Raw genomic sequence first — 23,566 nt, forward strand, 5'->3', positions numbered from 1 at the left:
TGACCTTTACCGCTTTGAATGGTATATTCCAAAGCCGACATTAGAACCTTTTACAGGCAAACTTATGCCAAGTCGGGAATATTTCAGGTCTCCTCCAGATGTTCCTTTGCCACCTCGGTGGAGCTCCCCACCCCCTCAAATGACAAGAAAATAAAGCACCATCAACTCTCCATTATGTGGAAGCAGATAACCCAAGCTGGGAATTACCTGGACCCCTTCATACTCCCTTTTCTTCGATCTGGCTGCTTACGTGTATCACTTTTCTTCAAGACCACTACGGGGGAAGCGGAGATGCGGAAGGGAATAGAAAAAGGGTGAAACTTCCAATTTTAAAGTTCAATATATATATGCTCCCACATTTAGTGTTTTTTTGAGTGGGAGGAGCAACTATGTTCCTGTCAGTGATTAAGATGAGATTTGGGGACTCCAGGTGCATATAAAATATTAATTCTAGAAGTGACATTTGGTAAAACAGCCTGAAGTCACATTTACCTCACTTTTCAACACTAGCAGGGAAAGAGGAGAGGGGACGGGGATTGCTGGCTGGACACGTGGGCACCAAAATGCTTAGCCATGCTCTGGCATCTGTGTCTTCTCCGCTGCACTCAGGTGGGGGGGGGGGGATGTGCACTCTGCGCTATGGTAAGATGCACACACACAAAGTTGGGAATGAAACTGCCCCGCTTCTGTGTGGTCGCTAACTCCCACTGCACCTGGGACCGCCCACAGCATCTCCTTCACGGGTAACACCTGCCACGTGTGCCATCCTGATTTCCCTTCCATTTTTCCTTCCCTTTGAATAAAGCTTCTCTGAAATGAAAAGTCGATTCTAAAAAATAAATAATTGTCCACTCCTTCAACCATCAATTTTACCAAAGCCAGGTAGGGTGACCCACAGAGAATTAAACCTAACAGTTTTCACCGATTCTGACAACTGGGAAGGCCGAGGAAGTCATGTCATCCCTTGTTTCGACACCTGGAGAAGTTCAAGTGGTGAATCTACGGATGTGTTCACAACTGGCAGCAGGAGCAGGCTGAGGCTCCCGTCTGACACCTCACACTTCGCCACCAAGCCGTTTCATTAAGGGGAAAGGAAGCCACTTACATACGGTCCGTGAACACCTTAAGTCAGAAGACATCTGTTGCTACTGACAAGGAGTCAACCCCGACGATTTCCTGGGGAGGAATGTAAGTGACTGACCGTTCACAGGCTGGCGTGGAGGTGGGTCAAACACCGAGGTCTAGACAGTTCTCAGACTCCAAAGACAGAGACCAGGACACAGTCAGGACTTCATCCTTGCCGCTAGGAGATGTCAGCAGGACAGGGGCTGAGTTGTGATCTGGCCCAAGGGCGCGTACCACTGGCCCAACAGCCCTAACTTGTGGCCCTTCTGACTCATCCCCGAAGCAGCTTGCTCCAACCCTGGGTCCTCGTTTGGCTCTGCAGCTGTGCCTCGCTGCCAGCCGTGTGGTGCGGTTCTCAAAGCGTGTACACAAGTCACGACACACCATGCGAGGTGATGGCCTCTGAACTCTGCTCTCTCTTCTAGATCAACTGCTCCGCCAGACATATCACTAATGACAGGGACAAGGGGGCACAGTGAAAAATGTCACACTTGTGCCGACTCCTACCTCCCCATGCAGGAGCCAGAACCCAAATACTCAGCCTCTGTGCAATCCAGGCCCCAGAGCACGAAGAAAGCGAGAGTGGGACTTCATCTGTGACAATGCCCTTTTCTTTTGGGGGCTAGAGCCAGAAACCTGTGGCTTTTGATAACAGCAAAGCAGCAGCGGCAAGGCCCTTAGGGCTCTGACAACTTGGGACACATACGTGTATATGCAGACACACGTGCACACCACACGCACATATACACACACACGCAGACACACCTCTACCTACAAGTCAATCATCAGCCCAACTGCAAAGAAAGTCAGATCTTAACTGAAAGAAATGATTACAGAGACCCAGTGTGGGCCTGGCAACCAAAATGTTATCCTGGCAACTAAGAAACAGTGCGACAGAAGCTATGTCACCGGCCAACTTCTCACAACGACAGTCACACTGCATCAAGTCCACCTTTCTCTTCCTCCTCGAGTGACCTGTGTGTGCAGATTTTGTCCATCTGGATCTCTGGAAATCTGACTTGCTCTCAGAAACTCCATTTCAAAGAAAGGTCATCAGTGTCAAGAACCGTCTGGCAACACTCCAAGTAAACACAGAACCTAGGACCATCTCTGCGAGGAGACAGCCTGTGGCATGGGGAGGAGCATGTCAACTCTAAAACGCAGGCCTGCACCCGGGGAGCCTCTCCGCAGCACGGGAGCCAGCCTGGTATCACCTGTGGCTGCGACAAGCAGCGGCCCCGCCCTGCTTCTCAAGGTTCACTCCATCCCAGAAACAGTACTGGGCTGACAAGTGGGAGAAAACAGGTTTTCTTTTCATCAACGGTGAAGCAAGACGAACTACCTGAACACCACCCATAAAAAAGCACACGCTCCAACTAACATACAAGTTTTAAGATAAAGCTGTCTGGCCCCCTCCCCCCTAGGAAGGAAAACAACAAAACAGGCAGAGCTGGGCACTCACCGGGGGTTCTCTCCCATCCCTGGACGAGACCCAGACCAGCTGAAAGGCCTTCTGGGAAGAGATGACAGTGCTGTGACTAGAAGGACGTGAGCCGAACAGCTGAGCTCACTGGAAAGACAGTTACGGATGCTGTCACGGGAAGGAGTCACCCAAAAGTCAACTGCAGAGGAGGTGACAGAGCTGCTCCCTCATACGTGGTGAGCAGTCACAGCCATTGTTCTGGCCAACTTGTGAGGGGAAGCTCTCAAAAGCTCAACAAATTCATCCATCCATCCATTCATTCATTCTACACCAACTGGGTACTCCATTGTTTAACTCCAAAGTAGGAAGGGTCATTTTATCGTGGCATTACCATGCGCACCAGAGTCTGAAACCAGGAAGCCCACCAACTCCTCAGAATGGGTAGGACTGTATTCATTGCAAGTGGAAATGCTGAGTGCAGACTTGCATTAATAGCTAAAATAAAGCAAACAGGTAGACAAGGGGAAGAGACAAAGAGTGCGACCGGAAATATGACATCTTGAGAAAAACTGAGAAAATAATAGGCAACAGATTATTAAATTCTCAGGGACTGGAAATGTAAAACTAGGGAGGAGAAACAAAGTCACTGCAGATTAAACATGGAGAGTTTTAAGCCAATTATAAAAGATCAAAGTGAACAAGAGAGGGGAGGAGTAGCCTTACAAGTAACCGAGATAGGAGACCTTGGGAGAAATACGGCCAGGGTAAAACCATTACAGGTTACAGTGAAAGTAATCTAGGGACGCCTTTAGAGAGGAAATCACTGGAGACAGCCCCTGGGAGAAAAGCACGGGGACGGAAATCCAACAGCTCTTTATTTTCAGAAAGCACACAACTCTGGAGGGAAGGTACTTTCTATGCAGAACAATGGCTAAGATCCGCGAGGTGAAGAGCGCAAAGGAGACGTGCTAGGGCCTTGAGCCACATTCCGGATCCCAGGCCACCCATCTCTGGCCAGGAAACTCAGCATGGTCTCCATTCCGTGGCACCGGGGCCAAAGGGGGAGCCAACAGTCGTGGTATTAGTAGAAGGTCTCTGAAACTCACTTGACACTTTCTGTTTCACCCACAGTAAAAATCTGACACTGCCCCCTTTGCATAATGTCAACTTCCTCAAGTGTCAACCATCACTAACTGTCCTAGATTTTAACCAAGAGGAGTAGAGCTAAGAGGAGAGCTCCTAATGCAAATGATGTTAACTTTTAGCTGTAATATCATCCTTCATCTATGGAATAATCTACAAATTACATAGATTTTCAGTTGCTACCAGCAATAACGCTATGTGGTTGAGACCCAGAAAGAGGAACTGGCTGTGGCTTAGAAAGATGCCCTGCACACAGAGGAATACAGTAGAAGCTGGAGTCTCCTGAGTCCAGGTCTGGTGTCTTTTTGCAATGACAAGAAAAATCCAGACACCTAGCTCTTCGCCTTGATTTTGAGTAGTTAAGGCCGTGTGTTTTGTTTCTGTTTTTAGTAATCATCAATACACTGGACATTATGAAACAGAGTCAGAAAGCCAAGGGAAGTACAGAACACCACCAAGGGATCCCCATCACAACTAGTGTTTAAGATTCAGGGTAATGCTTGACTTCACGAATTTTCTTTCTTATGTGTACAGATCACTCTGTAACTGGGAAGCTGTTTAAAACCTGTGGTGTACATATGACCCAGGAATCCCGCTCCTGGGCATATATCCAGAAGGAACCCTACTTCCAAATGACACCTGCACCCCAATGTTCATAGCAGCATTATTTACAATAGCCAAGTCATGGAAACAGCCTAAATGTCCATCAACAGATGACTGGATAAAGAAGATGTGGTGTATTTATACAATGGAATACTACTCAGCCATAAAAACTGACAACATAACGCCATTTGCAGCAACATGGATGCTCCTGGAGAATGTCATTCTAAGTGAAGTAGGCCAGAAAGAGAAAGAAAAATACCATATGAGATTGCTCATATGTGGAATCTAAAAAAAAAAAAAAAGCATAAATACAAAACAGAAATAGACCACAGACATAGAATACAAACTTGTGGTTGCCAAGGGGGCGGGGGGGGTGGGAAGAGATAGATTGGGATTTCAAAATTGTAGAATAGATAAACAAGATTATACTGTATAGCACAGGGAAGTATATACAAGATCTATGGTAGCTCACAGAGAAAAAAATGTGACAATGAATATATATATGTTCATGTATAACTGAAAAATTGTGCTCTACACTGGAATTTGACACAACATTGTAAAATGATTATAAATCAATAAAAAATGTTAAAAACAAAACAAAACAAAACAAAAACCTGTGGTGTAACTGAAAACACAGAATGAGAAAATGTAGCATATTAGTAACACAGCCCTTAGTGACACTGTGAAAATACAGCTCAAGGGAAGAAAAATGAAAGAAGCTCTGAACATCACTATTTTGCTCACCCCTGTAAGGATACAAACTGCTCACCTGGCTTTGTAACCTGGTTACCTAGTGGGTCCCAAATTACTAACATGACCAGAGAGTAACGGAGCCCAGTACAGGGCATGAGCCCAGGCTGTGAGCCACAGACTGGGGTTTGGATCCCAAGCCCACCACTTAATATACGTGTGATCTTGGGCACAGTATTGAGCCTGTTTCCTTATAAATGGAAAAAATAGTTCCTATTTTACAGAGTTGCTGTAGAGAGTAAATGAGAACGTAAATAACAAAGCAGCTAAGACAATACCTGGCATGAGGCAGACACCCCGTAAATGAGAGCTAGCAGTATCGTAATCATTACCACCACCTCTGAAAACATAATGCCAAAGAGTTGGGAGTTAAACAAACCACACACACAGAAGGCGAAGGATGAAGCACCATGCGCAGTCCCCTTCACACACGGGATTAGAAAACGCTATTCACAGTCGTGCGTGGAGCCTCAGTTTGAGAAACACCCCTTATTCCTGCCACGCTAGCTCCTGGCAACCCAAACGAAGGTGAGGATTACATTTCTCTGCTTAATCACTCCGACTCTGCCCTGTTTCTTCAGTTCTACCCAATCTTCCCCTGCTCCGAGAGGCAAGCTTTTGTTCCCTGTCCAACTCCTCTCCGTTGCCATAAATAATCTCTCTCCCTCTTTTATATTACCTTTCAAATATTTATAGACGGTTATTCTCCTGCTCTCCAAACCATCCATCATTTTTGTTGCCCTTCCCCTGGATTCTCTCTAGTTTATCTACATCTTTTAGAGAAAAGCAAACCCCAGGTGCTTCATGATGAAAACAGCACACCTCAAAGCTAACAACCCTCAACCAAGAAGGCCCCTTATTCAAAAGCCACCAGAAAATTCTTTGATGTGCTTCTGTCTCCTTTCACCTCGTAATTCATAATTCCATCTCTCAGATAGAAACGTGGGAGAGAGTGATCGGTGGGGTGAACACCGCCCTCGCCCATGATGCCGGGCTCTGAGAGGCAGCAGCTCCCCGGATGCCAGGGTCAGATACGCTCAAACTTGCTAATGAGGAGAGCTCTGCACTGCAGGGCGCTGGCACCTGTCAGCCCCTTCCCCGTCCACCGCAATCAATGACTGGTGTGAAGGTGTGAGAATCAGCTGTGTCCTTGCAACCCCTCTCCCCTCCCCCAGCAGGCCTGTGCTGACGGTCCCTGCTTGTTCATCCACAGCCAAGGCCCAGGGTTCCTGAATCGTGTGCCTTCTGTCCAAACTGTGCGGGGCAGTAGGATACGGACGGTGCTTTATCTATTTTGCTGACGGTAACTTCCTCATTTCCAGCCCCGGGTATCCGTGTGGTTATAGAACACGCCCTACCCCCTTTAGAAAGGGTAAGAGACAGCTAACGGCAAAGACATGTATCAGTAAAATCAGTAAAACAAGAAAAGTAAGGCCAAGAAAAGAAGGGGAGAGTTACTCATAGTCTAATGTGTGTGCATTAAGGTGTATCTCTGACACTCCAGGCCGCTGAGTGTGGGCTGGGGTGGAGGGACCTGTGACAATCCTTTCCCAGAGGCGTAATTCTTATGTCAGTTCATGTAGCTTGATTCTGGGGAAACAAACAAACAAAAACAAAAAACTAATTTATGGCTACAGGGTGGATCATGTCTGGGCTCCTTCCTCTGTTCCGCATTTGAATGTCTGAAACTTGAGTCTGCTGGCATGTTTCTAGACTTTGTCATGGATTACAAAGAACATTTACGTTAAAATCTTTGTTGAGCACCATGACAATTCTTCGAGGTAAACTGGGCAGGCACTACTATTTTTATCTTTTCCACAAATGAGGAAACAGACACAGAAATTAAGTGAACTGCTCAAAGTCAGAAAAGGTGATAGTAACGGTCAGGTCTTTGGACTCTAGACCTCATGTCCTTTCAGTGACACTGGGCTTCCTCCCCAAGAATAAAGTCACCCAGACAAAAGCAAATCTCCGCTTCCAGGTGTCTTCAATCTTCCAGATCCTTGATCAAGTTTCTGTGATGCTATACCCTTCTCTTGGGGTGCAGCGAGGGGGGAACCCAGCACTGCCACACAGTCATAACAACTAACCCTCAGCCTGGGGGACACACAACCCAGAATGCGTTCAACATCAAACAAAGAAGTAGTAAAATTATTTTGAAATAGTTGATGGGTGATGTGCATTCTAATTTCCTGTAACGTTGGTAAGAAAATCGGTCTCTAGTAACCAGAACAGCTGACTAGACAGTACATCCCACTCCTCTGCCGAGGCCATGCTGGTTTATTATGCACAGTCATTCTGAAACCTCTAGACCACAACACCAGACATGACTGCCACCTGGTTCACTCACTGGGGCCATGAGCTTAACTCGAGCTCCGCCCGTGGTTAAACTGGATGAAGACAGAAGCTGGAGGAGTGTGAAGGGCAACAGCAGGCTCCCTGTCCCCTGGCTGTGCTCCGCTGACGGGGGCCAGCGGGGGGTGCAGCGAGCGGGCTGGCCCTCGGGCTCCTCTGCCTCTGCAGCCTGTCCCCAGTCTCATCTAGTCTTAGTCTGAAACACCAAATAGTGGGGGGACGCTGCAACTCATGTCACAAAGCGCCAATCTCTATAACAAATAAGGAACTCCTAGATGGGGGAGGGGCTTCAACAGAGAAATGGGCAAAGGACACACACAGATGGATCACAGAAGAAAAAAACAAATGGCCCTTTAACATATGAGAAGATGTTCAGCCTCACTAACAAAGGCAAAGGGGATTATAAACTATATCAGTTATATTTGTTATGACAAACTGCCACAAATCTGGTGGCTTAAAACAATTGGAACTTATTATCTTAGAGTTTTGTGGGCCCGTAGTCTGGCCCAGCTCTCTCCAGGCAAAAAAATCAAGGTGTTAACAGGGCTGCGTTCCTTTCTGGAGGCCCTGGGACGGATCCGTTCCCTCACTTAGACTGGGTACTGGCAGAACTCAGTTCCTTGCAGTTGTAGGACTGAGGTCCTACTGCCTTGCTGGTTGTCAGCAGAGGCCTGGTCCAAGCTTCTAGAGAACTGAATTCTTTAGCTTGGTGCCCCTCTCTTCCATCTTCAGAGCCAGCAACAGTGGTCAAGTCTCTTTCCGGACTTGAAACTCTCCTGCATCTTCTGTTGTAGCATCTCTGGGGCAGCCTGGAAAGGCTCTCCACTTCCCAGGATTCCTACCATTAGAATGGGCCCACCTGGAATCTGGGATCACTTCCCCATCTCCAGATCCTTGACTTCATCACATCTGCAAAGTCCCTTTGCCATGGTAACTTCTTCACAGGCCCAGGGACCGGGGTGTGGACCTCTCTGGGGGGCTGACCACACCCATGTACAGCTCTTCACCTTTCAGGCTGGAAAAGCCCCAGGGACCACCCAGCACTGGCACTGCTGTGGCAGCTGCTCTCTGGAGGGAGTGCCATTGAAAACATCTACCAACATCCCATGTCAGTTCGCCTCCAAAATAGACCTCCTGTCCTGCCATGTCTTTCCATCTCTGCTATCACCACCCTGCCCAGGGCAAGTGGCTTCTCGTTGCCGGGGCAACTGCAGCCTCCACTTTGATCTCTGCTCCCCAGTCTCCCTTCAAACTCCACTCCACACAGCAGCAGAGATCTCTTAAGAAGTAAATCAGATCACAGCATTCACTGCTTCAACATCCGGTGACTTCCCATCGCACGCATAATAAAATCCCAACTCTTTCCCTGGCCTACAAGGGCCTGGAGTCGCAGCCCCCAGGGACGTCACCCCGTGCTCTCAGCACGCCAGCACACTAGCCCCGGTCCTGCTGTCGGGCGCCGTCTCACCTTGCTGGGCCTTTTGCCTGGAGGGCTCTTCCCCCGGACCTTGACCGCGACGGCTTATTTTCACTCCGGACTAACTCTGAATTAATCTCCATAGAGAGGCCCCCTCTCCCTAACCACCCCATCAACAGCCCTGTCCCTGCAGACACAAGCGTCCTATCCCTCAGTCTTTCTCCACATCACCACTTTCTGCAAATGTCTCGCTCACTGACTGGTGTGCTTGTTTATCCACCATCTCCCCTGCTGGATGTGTGAGCTCCACCAGAGACGGACGTTCTCTGCACTGCAGTATACCCACATCTGGAAAAGGGTCTGGCCCAAGGCAGTCACACAATGAATACGTGCTGAGTAAATGAAAAATAAGATCGAAAACAGAAGGAAGAAGGGGAAGACTGGAGGGAGCGAATCTGACTACCAGCAAAGATGAATTCAACTCTGTTTAGCGAACATTTACTAGTGTTTTATGAATCCAACCTGCTTCCCTGAATTAACATACATTCTATTTTAGATAAACTCCCAAACCTCAGGACCAGAGTGAAAGGGTGGTGCAAAAACGGAGTAGTTTTATAAGTGCTGGGGTCAATTCTAAGAGTCGTCTGTGAGCACACATCAGACTGAAGTGACACTGGATGGTGAAGCAGTATCTGAGAGCTCTTACTGCCATTAAACATCAGACAATCTGCTATTACTAGAAGACTGAATCGATATTTTCTTTGGACAACAAATCAGCCATTTATAGTCGACTTTAAGAGTTTCTTGTGCACTTTTCCTGAAAAGCACATCCAGCGGTTTTGTACAGTGAGACCAGATTAGAGACTGTGAAGTCCACCAGCAGACGTAAGAGACCAGAGGAAACTGCATTTGAAATGAAATTGGGATCAGCAACAGGGATCAGTATTTATGTGACTTTTCTTAGGGGAGTCAAAAAGCTTGTTACACTGAATTTTTGTATAAGCTGAAAAGTAAGACACCTTGAGGCTGAGACGGAAATTCAGATCTGCACTTACAGACTGGCCTGGGACCATGGCAAAGGGAACCTGGGCAAGTCCAGAATCAGTGAGACCGCAGCCAAGCCCCGGGGGCCGCACAGGCACCCCCGCCCCGCCTCCTTGGCCTTACGGCACAGCATGGCACACTCGTAGGCCCAGAGTCCAGATCATCTGGCAGAGGAACGGAATTCACAGTATCTGGCATAAGGTGACGTTCCCCTGGGCCCCCTACCCTCAGTCCTTTGAGAAACTTCAGCCCTCATGACCCCAGAGACACAGATTAGACAAGCATATAAAACTAAGAGAGAAGTCTGCAATAAAGCAAGTATCTTGGGCCTGGGAGAAGGAGAGGAAAGAAAGGATTGATGAGACAGAAGGAATCATCTCATGTGAGTCTGCAGGTGATTCCAAAGGCCAAGGAAGCTGGGCTAGCAAAAGAGGCTGTCCCGAGCCAAGTTCACAAGAGGATGGGGGGTTACCACGCAGCGGGTAGAGTTTCAATTGGGGAAGATGAACCAAGTCCTGGAGATGGATGGTGGTGATAGTTGCATAACAATGTGAATGTACTTAATGCCACTAAACTGTATGCTTCAAAATGGTTAAAATAGTCAGTTTTATGTTATGTATATTTTGCCACGATTAAAATTTTGTTTAAGTTAATAAAACAACAGATGGCACAGAAAGGCATCCACAAGACCCAGAGTAGTAAGTGGCTGAGGGGGTGGTCAAGGGACAGGCTCCTGGAGCCAGCAGATAACCAGGAGGACACTGTGGAGCAGGCAGGAGACACTGATGACACAGGCGAGCTTTCCGACACTCCCAGGTTTCGTAAGGCGGCCAGCGCAAGGCCGTACCACACCGTGACAGCACCGTGAGAGCACCCGGAGTTGGCACCTGTCAGAGCGCTCCAGCGCCATGACCGGCCACGGCAGTCAATTCGAAGGCCATCTGTAAACTACCTCTTCCCGCTGGTAAGTGAGGAACTGCTGTCCATCCTCACCAACTCTCAGGTTTCCTCTTTTGCTCTCCACAGCAGTGATGGCATTTTTAGAAATCCAAAGATAAAAATGATTCTTGCCAAGTTTCTAGGGCAGGAGAATTCCCTCTCCCTTGTTCTGAGGAAATGCTTGTTACCCAAGGTCTAAAAAGCTGCTTAAGCCCTTCAGAAACAATCAGCCAATAATACAACAACAACAAAAAAAAACCCGTCACCAGTCCCTCTGCGGTTTAATCCCACAAACAGTATTCCTTTCACTACAGAGTATCTGTGATAATGAGGCAAAAGAGGAAATGTTTTAAAGACTGAATATTAACATACTTCTAGTGACAATAAATTACAAACTTAGAGAATACTCAATAGTCTAAACTTCTGGTCAGCAAAGAGACACTGACTGGGTTTTATGTTTTTAGTGTTTACCAGAATAAAGGAATCTCATCTTTTAATTTAAAAAAACTTCAGTATGAATTTTCTGAAACCCTCACACAGCGACGGGAATGTAGTAAAACAGTGCAGCCTCTTAAACATTCTGACAGTTCCTCAAAGGGTTAAGCCCAGCATTACCATATGACTCGGCAATTCTACTCTTTGGTACATACCCAAGAGAATGAAACATTTATTCATACAAACACTGGCACAAAAATGTTATGGACGCATCAATCATAACAACCGAAAAGAGTAAGCAACCCCATAGTCCATCATCTGATGAAGAAAAAAAAAATATGACACACCCATATTATAGAATATTATTCAGTTTTAAAAAAAGGAATAATGGAGAGGGGTGGGTCTGACTCAGTGGCAGAATGCGTGCTTAGCATGTACGAGGTCCTGGGTTCAATCCCCAGTACCTCCATTAAAAATAAATTAATTAATTAACATAAATAAATAAATATATTTTTTAAAGCACCATTTAAAAAAAAGGAGTAATAAATACATGCTACAACATGGATAAACCTTGCAAACATCAGATTAAGTGAAAGAGGTTGCCTATAACTGGTATGGAAGTACATGGGGAATGGCTATTCACAGGTACAGGGTTTCTTTTAAGAAGGAAAAAAAAAGTTCTACAATTAGATGCCAGGGACAGCTGCACAACTCTGTGAGTTTACTAAAAAAACAATGAGTTGTACACTTTAAATAGATGAACTGTACAGCATATAAGTTACACCTTAGGCTGTTAAACTACATTTGAATTTTTAGCTATTTAAAAAAATTCAGATACATTTTAAAAATATCACGGAACAAAAATGCAGACTGAACGTCAGTGATTTTACTCTCTGATCTCTGCAGGTGGGCTCATGACCACTACCACAGTGTTTTAGAACAAAACTTCAAATTTAGCCTTCATTATTCACATATTCAGCAAAGGTTTACTGACCACATACTACAAAGGCAGGCACTGTACTATGCACATGAGTGACACGATAAATAAAATGCACCCCTGCTTTATGATTTCACTTTCACAAAGGAGACAGAGGTGGAAACCAATCAAATATTTTTATATCTTTTACCTATGCTGGTACAAAACTAATTTGTTATTGTACAGCACAGGCAAATACAGCCCTTATTTTGGAATAACTTTAAATGGAGTATAATCTATACTGAATCACTATGCTGTACACCTGAAACTAATTAATACTGTAAGTCAACTATACTTCAATTCAAAAAAACCTGATTCGTTGACTTTAAACCCCATATTTACTTTTTTGGTCTCTCTATATCTTTTTCAAATTTCCTTTCTAGCTAAAGGTTGATCATCAGGCTACTTCCTACTTACATCATTGTTTTAACTACTTTACAGAAATCCTGTCTGTGGAGAATTTCTATCAAGCCAGCGAATTCCTATATTTGACCTGTAAGCAGAAACTGCCCTTGTAATAAACAAAATTTATTGAGACACTATTTAAAACATTAGGCTATCCATTGTGGAAAACAGTAGGGAGATTTCTCAAAAGACTAGGAATAGACTTAACATACAACCCAGGAATCCCTCTCCTGGGCATATATCCAGAAGGAACTCTACTTCAAAAAGATACCTGCACCCCAATGTTCATAGCAGCACTATTTACAATATCCAAGACATGGAAACAGCCAAATGTCCTTTGACAGATGACTGGATGTAGAAGTTGTGGTATACTTATATAATGGAATACTATTCAGCCATAAAAATAACAACATAATGCCATTTGCTGCAACATGGATGTCCCTGGAGAATGTCATTCTAAGTGAAGTAAGCCAGAAAGAGAAAGAAAAATAACATATGAGATCACTCATATGAGGAATCTAAAGGGGGAGGGGGGAGGGGAGGGGGGGGGAGAAGATGATGACGACCAATGAACTTAAATACAGAACAGAAACAGACTCATAGACATAGAATACAAACTTGTGGTTGCCAGGGGGGAAGGGGGTGGGAAGGGACAGACTGGGAGTTCGAAGTCTGTAGATACTGACAGGTGTATATAGAATAGATAAACAAGATTATACTGTATAGCACAGGAAAATATATACAAGATCGGTGGTAGCTCATGATGAAAAAGAATGTGACAAAGAATATGTATATGTTCATGTATGACTGAAAAATTGTGCTCTACACTGGAAATTGACACATTATAAACTGAGTATAACTCAATAAAATAAAATTTAAAAAATAAAAAAATAAAACACTAGACTATCAAAATGATCAGAACCATTAATCTTAAGTGTTTTCTTTCATTCAAGCCTCCACTCTTGCTTCACTTTAAGGAGATTTTTGTCAAACATCCTGGAAATTTCTTTGACTCTGAAAGCAAAATTGGGGAATGCTTTTATCTGAAGGCTTTTTTAAACCCAATCTCCACATCTTTCATTTTACTCGAAATTGAGAGCTCTGTCTAAAATCAAATGGAGTTCATCTCCTGTAAGTGGGCAGAACCCTCCAAATATCAACTTTCAAACTAATCTGGATAAAATATTTTGGTTTTCCATTTGAATGAAATACTTCTTTCTGTACAATATGGAATACTGCTAAGACAGAAACTGAAATGAAATTTTAAATTTAAATCACTCCACTTTTAGGGGAGCAAAACTACTCTGTGTGATACCACAGTGATAAATACACGTCACTGGTAATTTATGCAAAACCCATAGAGGGTACAACACCAAGAGTGGACCCTAATGCAAACTATGGACTTCGGGTGATCATGGTATGTCAAGGTAGGTCATCAATCGTAACACATGTACTTTTGGTGGGGGATGTTAATACTGGGGGAAGAAGCCAGGTGCGGGGGCAGGGGAGGTATGGAAAATCTCTGTATGTTTCTCTAAATTTCGCTGTAGACCCATAATTGCTCTAATGAATAAAGTTTATATTTAAAGAAACTTAACTCAACACCTCCCATTGACAGTTCATCAGCCACATTTTTTACTGGTAAAAACTGCATGGGGACATCATTCCATTTTCAACCCCCCACACTGCATGTCTGTAAAGCATTTAAGCACTCGGAAGGCAGACAACCAGGACAGCATGTGTTCCCTGCCGGCACGAGCTCTCTCCGTGGACTGTTTAAGAAAGGGGTGAAGGAGAGGGTCCAGACAGCGTCCAAGGCAGGCCTGGCTGACCCTTGCACAGGGGAAAGGTGTGTGAATGCAGGCCACAGGCAGCTGGGAGACAGGGGGAAGGCCTGAGGGCCGAAGGTAGTTGGGTGTGGGGGAGTGTGGACGTGAGTGTGTGTGGAAGCCCAGGGTGCGCCCGAAGGGAGGGCCCCAAGGGAGATAACATTCAGGTCCCGACTTACAAAGGACACACATGCAGAACCGATTCTCTACAATGCAGCCCTTCATCTGACCGCTCTGTACAGAAAAGGAGAGGCAAAGAACCAGGCAGCCCTTAGGGGCACTGGCTGAAACGGCATTCTACTGGCTGCACCGGAGGTTGAAGAAAAAGCAGAATATAAAATAAAATGAGGGGAGCCCAAATTTCAGAGATGAAGAATGCCTAGGAGATTTTTTTTCAAGTCAGTTGATAACTTTTGAAATTAAAAAAAATACATATTTGAGAATAAAACTTTAAAAGTGAAATGAAACCACAGAAATAATGCTGAAGTTGCTATTAATTCATTGTCGCTTATAACCAAAAATGCTCTCCTTTCATTTCTGGGGGCCTCCAAAATGGCTGGGAAGACAGTGTTTGCTAATCAGTCGTGTATCTGTTGGCGTATCTGATTCTGCTCGTCTAAGGAACAGCAATGAACAGGGCACTTCTTCAAAAGGCTGTCTCCTCACAGTAACACCCACAGTCACAGATGAAAATAACAACAAACATCTTTTATATCCATTGCTGGAGGAATTTTCACTCAATGTTTTGGTTGATCTGAACCAATCTTTGGCGAAGGACCATAGAGACTTTCCCCTAAGGCCTGTTACCTAGTCAGAGGGATCAGTCCTCCGACGGACGAAGTAACAGACTGGTGAATCCAACTTCCTTCACTGCAGCCTCAGAATTCAGCCAATAATCTCAGCAACAGTTCTCAGGCATTTCTCACTCTCATTTTTGGCACTTTCAGGAGCCAAAAGGAGATAACTAAGAAATCTCAAGGACATAAACGTCTCCTGGATGTCACTAAGCTACCGCCTTGCAGACACTGAACACCAGGTACTAGAAAGGGGTGAGAACTTGCCCCGGTGGGAGCCAGGCTGGTAGGCCCTACTTGCCTGTGACAGCTCCTACAACCTCACCTCTCATGAAATAACTGCAACCCCCAGCCTTCCACGTCTATGTAATGGGACACTAGGCCATTAAGAAATTCACAGATTTAAATAAAAAAAAAAAAAACTACACACAAGTGGGAACAATACACCTCCCATTAACTAAATACATAAAATACACACACACACACACACACACACACACACACACACACACACACATACGTATATAAAAACAAACACCTAAGTGTGCACACGCAGCCAGTAATCCTGGGATGACGTACAGACCTGCAGGTTGGCATCAGAAGAACAATTATCTTTCATTGACTCTGTTTTTGTAGTCTATAAATGTTTATCATTTACCGACAGAAAGTTAAATGTTATTTTAAAGAAACTCTAACCTCTGGAAATTTAATATAAGCTATGTATTTGTTAGCAGCACGCTATGTAGGAAGTTGGGCCCCATGTGCTGCATAAAACTTGAAGAACACTCTTTCGTCCATCTATCTTGTGCCTGGTTTTCTGTTTCTCTACCTCACTCTCTCCCCCTCCCTCCTCCTTTCTCCCTCTGTATATTTAGGTAGTTTAATTCTACTGGCTTTTGTTTTCCCCTTGCTCATGTCCCAGCCCAGTCCAGAAGTCATCGGTCCTGACTCAAGAGCCTTAGTGGACGTCCTGTGAGAGACGATGATGGATGAGGCTCCTGCCCCATGGAGATGAGCTGGCTCAGGAAGGGCCCACCTTCCCATGGCAGGTAAAGCCTCCCACCCATACCGGAGCACAGGAGCACAACATAACTGCTGGCTTCTGCACTCCCTTCCCTTTGAGTGTTGGTTCAAGACCCTGAAATGGCTCTGTGGTCTATCAGCAAAGAAGGGAAACTGGTCACATCCTCCTTGACCCTGACCCTTCTGTCATGCTCCTCTGCAGCTTCTATTTGTAACTTTCCCTATCACCACTCTGAAATACCCTGCGAGGACTTCTGTATCTTTCTGAACTCCACCTAGCCTGAAATCCTTCTCCAGGGCTCTGCTGTCTTGGGGTGTGCAGTCAAACGCTGACACCTCTCCCACCGTGGTGGAATGCAGGCAGCAGGCTAGACCACGTCCACCTGTGCTTCCCTACAAAGTGCCCAGCATTAACATTTAACCATCACCGCCTGTCCCTGTGTTTCTCCCCATGTAGACCAGGGGCTACAGCCTTCTATCCCAGCTGAGGATGGCTCTGGTCCTTACAGTGTTCCTAGTTGCCTGTTAGCCCTAACTCCCTTCTGAGCATTAAATCACAACTTCTAATCATAACTGTCCATTTTCTAAGGAGACATGGCTACTAGTCCCACAGCCACTCTTCACAGACAGATGAAAAATCCATGGGCTTGCAACCAGACAGACTTGGACTGAATCCCAGCTCAACTCAGCTGTATTCTGGGGCAGTCTCCTTACCACTGGTTTCCTTATCTGTAAACAGGAATAATAATTCCTACTTCATAAGATGCTTGTGAACATCAAATGAGTTACTCCCCTCTTTACCCCTCTGGCACACCCCCTGTTCCTGTAACAGCCCTCCAGCTGAATCCACCTGATCAGCCCTGACCTCATATTATTTGGTAATTAACCTTAGACACAGCTTAAAATCCCAAAATGCAAGAATTATCTTTCTGACAGAAGTACTCCTTCCTTCCTATGAAAAGTGAAGTTTTAAAACAGCTGTGAATATATATTAAAGGCAATCAAGTTAAAAAAAACACTATTCCCTTTGTTAAATACAGAATCTGCAGCCCCAATAACACACACAGTGACAGATACCCAGACATGCCCTCCTGCAGCAGAGATTACAACTCTATCTCTCACCTGCTTTCTTTGGTGCCCTTTAACCTCCTCCTTCCTTATAATGGTCAAGGCTCCTAGAATCTTCAAAAGCCTCAAAGACCTCATCCCCCCTTTTTAAGAAGAGGAAACAAGAGGATCAGAGAGCTTAAGCAAACTGTCCAAAGGTGCACAGCTAGTTAATGCCACGCAGCTGACTTTAGCCCAGTGGTTAAGTGCAGCAAACTGAGTTAACTCATGAAAAGCTTTGTTAAGAGGAACCACACTGCAAGGCTACATTCCCCATCGCCTCAGAAGCTCAAAAGATTCTGTAAATCTCAACATATGTGTTTAATATGTAATATATGTCTTTATTTGCCAACAGGATGTCAGAGATGATTTCCTAGAGCCCCTCCATCCTAGACCGGTGCCATTAAATGGAACTTAGTGAGAAATGGAAATGTCGATACGGCAGGCCTTAGAGCATCTGAAATATGGCTAGTGCAACTGAGGAATTACATGTTTAAATTTTTTTATTTTATTTTTTTATTGTGGTAAAATACACGGAACATAAAATTTACCATCTGAACCATTTTTTAATTGCGCAGTTCAGTGGTATTCACTACATTCATAATGCTGTGCGACTATCACCACCATCCATCTCCACAGCTCTTCTCATCTTGTAGAACTGAAACCCTGTACCCCTTAAACAATAACTTTCCCTGCAGCCCCTGACAAACACCATTCTACCTTCTGTCCCTAGGATTCTGACTACTCTAAGTATGTAAGTGGAGTCATACAGTATTTGTCCTTTTGTGACTGGTTTATTTTACTTGGCATTATATCCTCCAGGTTCATTTACATAGTAGCATGTTCAAAATTTCCTTCCTTTTTAAGACTAAATAATTTTTTTACCATATTTTGCTTATCCATTCATCTGTCAATGGACACTTGAGTTGCTTCCATATTTTAGCTATTATGAATAATGCTGCTATAAGCACAGATGTAAAAATATCTCTTTAAGACCCTGCCTTCAATTCTTTCAGGTGTATACTCAGAAGTGGAATTACTGGATCATGTGGTAATTCTATTTTTAATTTTTGAGAAACTACCGTAATGTTTTCCATAGCAGCTGTACCATTTTACATTCCCACCAACTGTGCACAGAAGTTCCAGTTTTCCACATCCTCACCAATATTCCTATTTCCTGCTTTTTTGGTAGTAGCCATCCTAACTGGTGTGAAGTAGTGTCTCACTGTAGTTTTCACTTGCATTTCCCCAGTGACTAATGAATGATAGCAGGCATCCTTCCATGAGCTTTTGACCATTTGCGTATCTTCTCTGGAAGAATGTTTTAATTTTATTTCATTGTAGTTAATTTAAATTTAAATAACCAAATGTGGTTAGGGGCTTCTGTATTGGCCAGTGCAGCTTCAGACTACCAAGATTCCTGAGGTCATTTGGAGACCCAGTGCAGTAAGCACATAGCTTTGGAGGCAGATGGACCAACTCAGATACTTTCTAGTTCTGCAGACGTAGCTAGTGACTTCAACTTTTTTTTACCTCAGTTTTCAAATGGTATAAAATAGGGTTACTACTTCCTAATTCTAAGAATGAAATGAAATGAAGTAGCAGGCATAAAGCCCCTGCTATAATCTTAGCACAGGGGAGAGAACGTAAGGCAATGGGACAAGCCTTGCCCCACTCCCCAATGTCCACTGAAACCCAACACCTAGGATTTGGCTTTTTCAGACGCCTTCCCTAAATTAGTTCAGTCTTTTCCAGAGAAATGAGCTTTCGGTGCTAGGAAACAAGGATCTTTAGCTCCCACCAAGAGGACCCTAAAACGGAAGGGGTTGACTGACATGCAGTCTGGACCCCCTTGGCATGGGCAGTCTGTGATTCTGAGTCTGCCCAGATCCAGCCTCCAGGCCGTCGGTCCCTCCCACCGCGCCGCAGCCGGAGCCCAGCCCACCCGTCTCTGCGTACCTGAAGCTGCGGTGGTGGGGGTGCTGGCCGGCGGGGGCTGCGAGGCGCCGCTGCCGCTCTCGGTCATCAGGCAGGGGTTGCTGCCATTGGTCTCCCTCTTGACGAGCAGCTCGGCCGCGCTGGGCAGCGGGATGGGGTGGCTGATCCCCAGTTCCTCCTCCTGGGCCTGCTGCCTTCTCAGGGCCACCTGGAAGCACCGAGCAGTGAGTGGGTTATCCTCCAGCACCACAGAATCACCGGGCTGCTTTGCCAAAACCACTGAAGCCCCGCCCAACCCAGACATCACGATTCATCAGCGCCAGGGGTGAGGCCTGAGATTCCCTCCTTTCTTTTTAAAGCTCCCCAGAGGTAACCGATATGCAGCCAAAGCGGAGACAGGGTTTAGAGCCAAGGTCGCTGGCGCACAACAGGTGCTCGAAATAGGTTGACTGAACAGATGAATGCAGCGGAGCAGGAAATAAAGTTGGTTAGGTTGGATGAGGAAAAACAGGATTCAGCAGAGGAATTCCATGTAAAGACTAGAAGTCAGCACCGATAGATTAGGAAGGAAGGAGAGGGGGACCGCTCACTCCTGCCTTCCACACATGTGTCCTGGGAACAGTGACCAGTCAGACACAGTGAGATTAGATTAGATTCCAAGGTACCCACTGTTTAAAGGGAGAAACAGGAGGCAGGCAAACATGCGGCTGCCACTCAACGTGGCAAACACCGTAGGACAGGCATACACTCATCCTCCAGAAGGAATTCAGACAGAAAGAGCTGGAGGTGACACTGGAAAAGGGCCTTGAAGGATAGGATGCATGGGGCTTGGACAGACAAGGACGAAGGGGCAGAATACTCCAGAACAAGGGAGCAGGGTGGGCAGGAAAGGCAGGGGCTGCTGAGGAAACCCCGCAGACCCCTGTCCTCTGGGGTGGAGGGACCATGTACAGAAACAATGGGGGGAAAGGGGGCTGGAATATGCTGTTGAGAGAGAGAGGCTGGAGAGGAGAGAAAAGGAGAGGACAGGTGTGATGTTTCAGGCAGGAGGGGAGGCACTGCTAGTGGGGGCTGGAAAGGACCCAGCACACCTAAGACACTCCTCACAGTTCCTCTTTAATTTATCTTTTTAAATAACATTGTTAAAGGTTGAAAAAAGAGGTGTCAAGAAAATAACTTGTATTTTTGCTTACTACATGTAACAAAAAGGAGACTTTCTGTTGAAACTGACCACTAGGAATAATGAAATGAGAAAGAGAAGTACAAATACAAGCCACATACAAGCCAAAAGCTGAAATCAAAATAGTAAACCAGAAACACAACTACAATTTATGTATTGTCTTAGGAATCTGTAGTCCAAATTCAGAAGGCTGATTAATTTGGAAGTAATTTTACTCATAACAAGAGGAGTTTTCAACTTACAAAATCTATCCTTGAATAATCAAATTAAATAATTAAGCTTAAATCTTGAATTGTCTACTAACCCAGAAGTTGAGAAACAGATTAAGGATTTGCCCATAATTTGTTTTAAATACCCACAAACTTGTGAAGTATGTCAGTGCAAACTTCTACCCTGACTTACACAAATTCTATGCATGCACAAAATGTACAGGGTATCATATAGTGCAAAAAATAAAAGCACTTTTACAAAGATCTTTCAAGGGTTCTGAGGAAATGTTACTTAAATGGGGAAGATGGGGCAATTGATTTAATAAGCAATTATTTTAAAGTCACACCTAAGATCAATTTCAAACTATTTTAGAATGACTAAAAATGCCTGTCTCATGGATGTTAAAGGATTTCATTCAGCACAGCACAAGCCTTCTGATGTGAAAAATATGTAAGTTTCATATTATAAAAGTAATCCTGAGTTGCCTTTGTTTTTAACATAGCAAACAGCCTTTTCCCAAGTTAGTACCCCTATTTACATAGCTTATTCAAAATTAATGGCCCTACTTGGATAAATATTTTTATTACATTTTGAGGAACATTCCCCTCCCAAGCATATTCTCCACACTAAATATCAGAGCCAACAGCTAAATGTTCAGAAAAATTTTCTATCTACAAATACAATTCAAATGTCCCTAAGTTTGAGTCAGCTCACTGTGATGCATTTTAATGCTACACTAAGTGTTTTCTTTTCATCCACTAGAGATTAAGCTAAAAATCTGTAAAGAAACTGAGTAAAGCAACCTCTATTTCCACGACTGCACTCACAATCTGTGAAGCCAAGATACATCTAGTTTAAAACACATTTTAAAAACTGGAGGTACATAAAAAGTATAATCTCTAATCATTTGTGCAGTCCTGTTTATCGCTCTTATCTAAATCATTTTCAATGGAGAATATTTATCCATTCCTAACCGAAAGCACATCGTTAGTAAATATTTCTTTGGCATCTTTTATTTTAAATAACCTGTTTTTAAAGGATGAAACAACATTTAGCTGGAAAGAATGTATATTATTCTCTTCTAAAAATCCTTTTAGGATACCGACGACTTTATTTCCGGTAAGATGCTAAATCACTGCCCAGCTTAGGACGCTTTAAAAAACTAACACCATGAACGACAGACAATACCTCAAACTCTTGCATTTTCTCCCATTCGCTTATTTTTTAACCTCGTAAGTGCGTTTTAATATATACTCAGAGTAATTTGTACTGGAGTAACTTAGGTCGAGACAGCAAATTTTAAAAAGCTAATGAAATTTCCGTAGGACACAAAATGGCTGAGACGCTTAGCCTGGATCCACGAGGGCGAATACGAAAAGTGCGCCAAGAGCACAACGAGGACCACGCCACGCTCGCGTCCGTTACAGCGACTTTTCCAGAAAAACAAAGCCTCCCGACACGCTATCCAGCTAAGCAGCAGCCGGCCGGCTCTCCGCTTAGCCCTAACGAGTAGTCCGCGCCAGCACCCTCCAGCACCCTCCCTAATTCAAGCGCACCTCTCTGATCGGGGGCGGAGTCAAGGATCCCACGGCACCTTGAGGAGGCAAACCCCCAAACTCTAAGAGCGAGGTCAGGGATGCCGGAGGCCCCGAAGAGGCAAACTCCGCAACTCTCTGCTGGAGGCGGCGTCGGAGATCCCGGGGAACCTTCCCCAGCAGTGCGAGCCCTGCAACTCTCAGCTCTGAGAGATCAGACATCCTGGGGACCCCCCAAGGGGCAAACCCCACAACTCCTGCTAGAGGGACGGATCAAGGATCCGGAGCCCCGGGAGCAGAGTAAACCCCGCACGCCCAGCTCCGCCCGCGGCATCGGAGACGAGTCCCGGCCCTCTGAGCGCGGCGTTGGCGCGTGGCTGGGAGCCCGGGCCCCGAGCGCACAGCGGCCATCGGCCAGCACCGCCTCCCTCCCGAACCCAGGTCCCGCGGGGCGCCCGCCTGGCCCGAGGGGCTTTATCCAAAAAGTTCGCGGGTGAAACCCGGTTCCGGGACGCCCGCACTCACCTGCGCGGCCATCACGCGCTGTCTCTCTGCGATCAGGTTGCACTTCTTGCACTGGCAGTCCCGCCACATGCAGAAGCGCTTGTGGCCCTTGAGCGGCGACGCGTAGCCGTGGTTCCTGCACCGCGCGCACTTGGGCAGCCGCGGGGACTTCTTGCTCGCGGCGGCGCCCATGCCCGACGCCCCCGAGCCGGAGCCGCCGCTACCCCCGGCGCCCGCGCCACCCGCGGTCCCGAGCAGCGGCCCCGCCGCTTTGCCAAAGCCCCCGGCCTTGCCCTGCGGGGCGTGCGGGGCCTCGGACGGTGCCGAGGGCTTGCTGTATGCGTCGTCGTTGGGCATGGTGCCCCAAGCTGAAGCGTAAGGACTCTCCGGTGGCTGCAAGGGGAGCACCCAGCCGACCGCGACGCTCTGGAGGAGAAGGCTTAGGAGACGTGTGCCTTCCAGCCGGAGGTGCAGCCAGAGTAGCGAGGTCGGGACTCGGACCGCCCAGAGGGGTGGGGGGTGGGCCCTTTTTTTTCTTTCTGCGCGCGCACTGCTTAGAACTTTTGGATACTTTTCAGAACGTTCCCGGGATTGCCTGGGCGGGAGAGGGCGCGAAAGAGCGCGGCCACGCCCCACGCCCCCCAAATCTAGCCACACTGCTCCCGCCGCGTGCAAGCTTGCACCAGCTGCAAACACCCAGGGAGTTGCTGCAGGGCAGGTGCAAGCTCACGCACCTGAGCAGAGCAGAGGAGCTCGAGAATAGTGTGGTCCTTGTACTCTTCGAGGTGCCAAGGCTGGGCAGCTCGAGCAAGCTGCACAGAGGGAGCTGGG

The 23,566-nt window shown here is 46.0% G+C and overlaps 1 protein-coding gene across 2 annotated transcripts in view; it reads right to left on the reverse strand.

Moving 5' to 3' along the window:
• DMRT1 (doublesex and mab-3 related transcription factor 1) overlaps positions 1 to 23,242 on the reverse strand; it is a 92,654-nt gene extending 69,412 nt beyond the window's left edge. For both annotated transcript variants that reach the window (XM_031449801.2, XM_031449800.2), the window contains exons 1-2: positions 22,757 to 23,242; positions 19,328 to 19,514 (exon numbers count right to left, since the gene is read on the reverse strand). In XM_031449801.2, the coding sequence (XP_031305661.2) occupies positions 19,328 to 19,514; positions 22,757 to 23,092 (523 nt within the window). In that variant the 5' untranslated portion in view covers positions 23,093 to 23,242. The remainder of the gene's footprint in view (positions 1 to 19,327; positions 19,515 to 22,756) is intronic.
• Between the last annotated feature and the right edge of the window lie 324 nt (positions 23,243 to 23,566).

Source organism: Camelus dromedarius, chromosome 10, assembly GCF_036321535.1.
Source record: "Camelus dromedarius isolate mCamDro1 chromosome 10, mCamDro1.pat, whole genome shotgun sequence".
NCBI classification, from domain to species: Eukaryota; Metazoa; Chordata; class Mammalia; order Artiodactyla; family Camelidae; genus Camelus; species Camelus dromedarius.